Source organism: Gorilla gorilla, chromosome 11 (genome assembly GCF_029281585.2).
Source record: "Gorilla gorilla gorilla isolate KB3781 chromosome 11, NHGRI_mGorGor1-v2.1_pri, whole genome shotgun sequence".
NCBI lineage: Eukaryota > Metazoa > Chordata > Mammalia > Primates > Hominidae > Gorilla > Gorilla gorilla.
The window spans coordinates 103,181,915-103,188,321 of NC_073235.2; the positions used below are offsets into that span (position 1 = coordinate 103,181,915).

At 41.8% G+C, this 6,407-nt stretch overlaps 1 protein-coding gene across 1 annotated transcript in view; it reads left to right on the forward strand.

The window, feature by feature from the left end:
• Window positions 1-6,075, forward strand: part of LOC115933781 (aldehyde oxidase 3-like) — a gene marked incomplete at its 5' end in the record, with an annotated part of 46,925 nt that extends 40,850 nt beyond the window's left edge. Inside the window, 1 exon segment of the mRNA XM_031008848.2 lies at window positions 5,998-6,075. Within this exon segment, the coding sequence (XP_030864708.2) occupies window positions 5,998-6,075 (78 nt within the window).
• Between the last annotated feature and the right edge of the window lie 332 nt (window positions 6,076-6,407).

Below are 6,407 nucleotides of genomic sequence, written 5' to 3' on the forward strand. Positions count from 1 at the left end.
TCTTGAATTGTAGTTCCCATAATCCCCATGTGTTATGGAAGGGACCTAGTGGGAGGCAGTTGAATCATGGGGGTGGTCACCTCCATGCTGCTCTCATGCTCTCATGATAGTGAGTGAGTTCTCATGAAATCTGATGGTTTTATAATGGGCTCTCTCCCCGCTTTCCTCTGCACTTCTCCTTCCTTCTGCCATGTGAAGAAGGACGTGTTTGCTTCCCCTTCTGACATGATTGTAAATTTCCTGAAACCTTCCCAGCCATGCTGAACTATGAGTCAATTACACTTCTTTCCTTTATAAATCACTCAGTCCTGGGTATGTCTTTATTAACAGTGTAAGAACAGACAAACACAGAAGAGATGCTTGGTCTTACTGAAAATGGAAGAAATTTAAGTTAAAACTTACAATGAAATGCCATTTTTAATCTATCAGGTTGGCAAACATACAAAAGTTTGACAATATATTCAGTTGCCAAGCTGCAACAAAACAGGCAATCTTGTCTCACTGATAGGAGTATAAATTGGAACAACCTGTATGAAGGGAAATTTAGCAGTATCTGTCAAAATTCCAAATGTATGTAGCCTTTAACCAGCAACCCCACTCTGAGAATTTATCCTGTAGCTTAGCTTGTCTATCTGTGAAATAATGTGTTTCCAAAGTTATTCTTTGCAGGATTGTTTGCAATAGTAAACTACTGGAAACAACTCAGGTATCCATTCATCTATACAATGATATTCTATGTAGCTGTATTTATATGTTATATATACAGCTACATAGAATTCCATTGTATAATACATATAATTCTATGTAGCTGTATATATAACATATAAATACAGCTACATGGAATATAGCTTTATATATTATAAAATATATAAACAGAATGAGGGTTGGGCATGGTGGCTTATCTCTGTAATCCCAGCATTTTGGGAGGCCAAGGCGGGCAGACCACCTGAAGTTAGTAGTTCAAGACCAGCCTGACTAACATAGTGAAACACTGCCTCTACTAAAGATACAAAAATTAGCCGGGCATGGTGGTGCATGCCTGTCATCCCAGCTACTTGGGAAGCTGAGGCATGAGAATCACTTGAACCCCGTAGGCAGAGGTTGCAGTGAGACGAGATTGTGCCACTGCACTCCAGCCTGGGCGACAGAGTGAGACCCCGTCTTAAAAAAAAAAAAAAAAAGAATGAGGACACTCTCTAAACACAGCTATAGAAACACCACCAAGACCAAGTTATACTGACAAGTGAAAGGCAAAATGCAAAAAAAGTGTACAACGTGAAGAGGGTAATAATATAGATCCATATTTACTTGTATTCACATAGAGAAACTCTGGGAGAATACATAAGCAGCTAATAATGTTGGTCACCTTTGGAGAGAATGAGTGGAAACTAGACAGAGGGAAATGGGTGTGGGCAAGACTCCACTGATTATATTCTGATTCTGTTCCATTTTTAAACCATTTAAATGTGTTATCTAATTTTGAAAAAGAAATTCTAAAAATAACCTTGAAAAATTCCTTAAATTGTTCATAAAGTACAGAACATAAGCACACTAAAGCTTGAGAACAACTTGACTAAAATAAGCAACAAAGGTTAAATTTCCATACAGGTCTAGGTATTGAAATCATTCTCCTGTAACATACCCATCAAATTCCTAGCTAAGAATGGAGGATGGGTGGAGAATTCTAAAGTCTGCTTCCAGAGTTTAGACTAACCTAATATTAAGCCTCCATAATAGATGGTGAGTATTAAAGGAGATAGAGGAGTCCCAATGTCACTGAAGGTTGAAGTTCATAGGTAAGTTAAATATGCCTACGTGGGGCTCCTCTAGGGTGATCATATTTTCTGAACTGCGCCAGGTCAGATGTGGTCTGAGAAGTGCAGCTGTACCCATGGAGGCACTAGGACATCACATTTGAAATCTGTGATGTCCTGTGGTTTTCAGTGTGAGGGATGTAGAGGTGACCAGTGTTGGAAATCTTGAATTGCACAACACTTTTAGTAGCATTTGGTAGCTATAATAAAAATTATAGCCACCAAACACATGGCAGAAGGAGGTAGGTGGGGAAAGAGAGACAGAGGTAGAAAGCCTGAGGATGGAATCTTTAGTGATTCTTTCAGTTGAAGTTATTAAATTCTCACTTCTATCACCTAGAGAATTGCACCTGTAACCGCCCAGTGGGTTCACCTTGCCCCCTGCCTAGACAGAGCCAATTTATCAAGACAGGGGAATTGCGATGGAGAAAGAATAATTCACACAGAGCTGGCTGTGTGGAAGACCAGAGTGTTATTATTACTCGAATCAGTCCCCTCGAGCATTCGGGGGATCAGAGTTTTTAAGGATAATTTGGTGGGTGGTGGAAGGACAGTGAGTTGAGAGTGCTGATTGGTTGGATCAGAGATGAAATCATGAGAAGTTGAAGCTTTCCTCTTCCGAGTCAGTTCCTTGGTGGGAGCCACATGATCAGATGAGCCAATTTATCAATCTGGGTGGTGCCAGCTGATTCGTCAAGTGCAGGGTCTGCAAAATATCTCAAGCACTGATCTTAGGAGAAGTTTAAGGATGGTCAGAATCTTGTAGCCTCCAGCTGCATGACTCCTAAATCATAATGTCTAATGTTGTGGTTAATTTGTTAGTCCTACAAAGGCAGTCTACTCCCCAGGTAAGAAGGAGGTTTGTTTTGGGAAAGGGCTGTTATCATCTTTGCTTTAGACTATAAACTAAGTTCCTCCCAAAGTTAGTTCAGCCTATGCCCAGGAAGGAACGAGAACAGCTTAAAGGTTAGAAACAAGATGGAGCCAGTTAGGTTAGATCTCTTTCACGGTCTCAGTCATATTTTTGCAAAGGTGGTTTCAAACCTGATAATTCCCAGATGTCTCACGGGGTATGAATTCAAGGGCTGCTCATATATAGTTTTTTGATACCAGGTCAACTTAAAATTTGTATTTATGGGTTGATTACTAAATGGTTCACCAAGTCTTTCCAATTGCCCTGATTCTTCTCTGCACTGCCTCCAGCTTCCTGAATGCAAACAAACTTTATTTCTCAATACCTTTGGTTATTCATAGATTTCTGAAGTTTTTCCTTCATAGTTAGGTAAAAAGAATTGTTTTTTAAGATTTGTATTCTCCACTCTTTCCCTCACTTCCTCCCTCACATACACCCATTTATTCTTCATAGCTAAAGTCCCTGTGGGTTTTAATGAAGACTCTTTCAACTCAGTGGGTGCTGAGTTGTGGCTTGGGGTTTAATATCTCTAGTAAATAGATGAAAAGAAATTCAGCTGTTTGGGTGTCACTGTTGAGAAACAAGTTTCTATATGTTCTGTAAAGTCAGCCCTGCCTCCAGGCAGTTTCATTACAGAAACAGGTTCACCCATAGATAAGAAGATCTCATTATTTATCCTTACCTGATGATGGAGTCCTTGCTCAAGTCAATAATAATTCACTTCTAGGTCTTGAGAACACACTGATTTGGGCAGGAAACAGAGTAAAGGTGTAAGAAATTTTTAATTGCATACAATTACTCAATTATCATGTGTTTAATAATAACGGCCTGTGGAAACTTGGCCAAATTATGATTCTTTGAATCAAGACAGGAAAGAGCAGAAAGATAGACATCATATAAAGAATGGGAGTTGCCTTCCCTTAAACTTCCTCCTGTCTTGCTGCTGCAGGCTGTACATCACCACAGCTTCCCTCCGGCCCACCTGCTTCCCCTCCAGCCCCTCCTCTTATCTTCAGGTCATGTGGATTTCTGATCCTGCCTGTCCAACTCGGGATCACTTTTATTTTTTCCCTCTGGATGGTGCGTAGCTCCCTCTGACTTTATTTTCTGCCGACTCATTTATATAAGGTACTAATGCTAATATCTAAGAGGGAGGAGTCTTGGGTGACCCTCTGTGGCACTCTAGGGACTGCTGAGCAGAGGATAATGAGGGTCTCAGTGTGACCATCTTAATTACATTTTGTAATGCAATCTATCATTAATAAATTTTGGAAAGCGATACCAATTTATTTCTCCAGCTGGGGCTTTGAATGCATTTATAGAATTTTCTCTAGTCTGTACCCCCAAATAGATAAAGAAATATATTTTTTCTGGAAATTGGTGGAAATGACAAGAAATTTATTTTTTGATGAATGAAGCTTTTGCTTTTTATGTGTGATCTGTGTAACCTTCTGAGGATCTTCTGGCCATTTGTATAAATGAAAAATCTGGCCACTAAAGGTAATAATGAAGGTATCACAGAAACGACAAACTCCAGAGGGTTTTAAATTCCCAAATTACTCAGAGAAAATCCAACGAATAGCTGTGGATGACCACTCAGAAACTGAGGGTTAGGCACAAAAATAACCACAAATAATGCTCTATCTTGACTTCTAAAACAGAGTGACAGCAAAGGAGCTCCTTAAACATACAGATTGCTTCCTAGCTGCCTGGTTTATTATGAAAAAGCAAGAAATCCATGGCTTCCTGCTCTTTCCTGGGTGGTTCTACTCTTTGTCTCTTACTTGTGTAGTCAAGGGGATCACAGTTGTCCCTGAAACATCCCACAAACCTGAACTTGAGATCTCAAATCACTTAAAGTTGTGATCCTGGTTTTGTTTTCTCCCCAGATCTGGCTGCCCAATCCATTTTATTCTGGAACATGGGGACAACATGTTGATAACTGGAGGATGGCACCCACTACCTGGGACATATAAGGTGAGCAAATAGGAAAGCCACTACATGCAGCACAAATTCAGTGATTCGCTAACTTGCCGTTTCAAATATCTGCAGAGCCCTATGCTCACCCACACGTGATTGCTGTACTTTTTTATTAAGTTTTAGCACAGCACTTTGTGACTGTCAAATCACTGCCCATAGAAGATATGGGAACATTTATGTAGAGGGTGAAAGGCTGAAAGCAAGACAGCAGTGTGGGCAGAGGCCTCAACATTTGAAGATCTCCCCATTTCTGGGGGCATCCAGAATACAAACATGTTAAAGATTTGGAGTGATGCTTGTTCAAACTTGATTCATCCTATATAGTCTCAATCTAGCTATAGAAAGCTTTCACTTCACTGAAGAAGATTTTCTGAAAGCTTCAGCCCTGTGGAATATAACCTGGAATCTACAAGGGAGCAGAACATTCTGCTTAGAACCTAAAATAAGGATCACAAAGCTCCAGCACTAAACCCCAGGGGTTTCAGTTCATAAGAGACCTTTTGTTCTCATACAGAGCTTTATCAACTCTAACTCACAAGCATGGACAATTTCTCACTCCACTGTTTGATTAGAATCAAATCCCTGCTCAGATATCATCTTCTCTAGGAGACCTCCCCAACACAGCCCTGGCTCCTTATAGAATTGAGTCTGTTCCGTCAGCACCACAATTACAGAGTACTTCCCGAGTGCCAGGTGCTATCCATCTCTGCCTCCCGGGTACCTGGTACAGCCTTCTACCCTTGAACATCTCATTCTGCTCTGCCAGATGACTGGTGTCTTATGTGGGAAGGTTCCTTTCTTTGCATTTCTATTTTCCTAGATCTTGCACATAAAAGGTACTCAATAAATACATGCTGAAATGAAGTGTGCAACAACCAACACACTCTAAAGGAGTCAGAGGGTCCAGCAGGAAGCGGGTCAAATAAGCCTGCTTTCCTTGGAGTGGTCTTTCATTCAACAGATAAAACATCTGTGCTGGGACCTTTAACAGAATCTACCAGAGAGTATCAATTGAGCCAGCCAGAGCAGTGAGGGGATTGAGAACCATGTCATTAAAACTCAGAGTGCTTGGTCTGAAGAAGAAAAGAGCTCATGTGCAGTGTGGGCCAGTCTCAGCTGACAGAGACGAAGGACTGCATATGTGGATGCCTAAAACATGCAAGACACAGTGACTGGTCAACTCAGGATGGAATTCCCCACCCCTCCCATCTCACTCCTGTCCCCTCCCTGCATGTCTAGGCTGGGGGTCTCTATGTTGGATTTCACTCCCTCCCCCTCACCCTTTGACAGCTCCTGCTGCCACACCAGAGCTCCCTGGCACCAAGCCCTGGCGGCAGCCCGATCTTCACCTTTCTGATGCTTGATTAGGCAGCCCAGACCGCCACTCCTGCCCAGAATGCTGCCCCTCCTCAAATTTCTGAAAAGCTGTGGAAAGAGGGAGTAGAGCCATTCACTGCTCTGGTGGGAGGCACAGCTAGAAAAGAGGATACAATAGGAAGGTGGGATTCCACATTGTGTGGGAGCTGGCCAACACTGGAACACCTGGCTTCCAGATGCCGTTCCTGCCAACAGGAAGGGATGCTCTAGGCAGCTTTCAAATTGTTTTACCATGGCCCATAAAATGCACCTTATGATGGGACCCAGCACATGTGCATGAACATACACACACACACACACACACACACACACACACACAGATA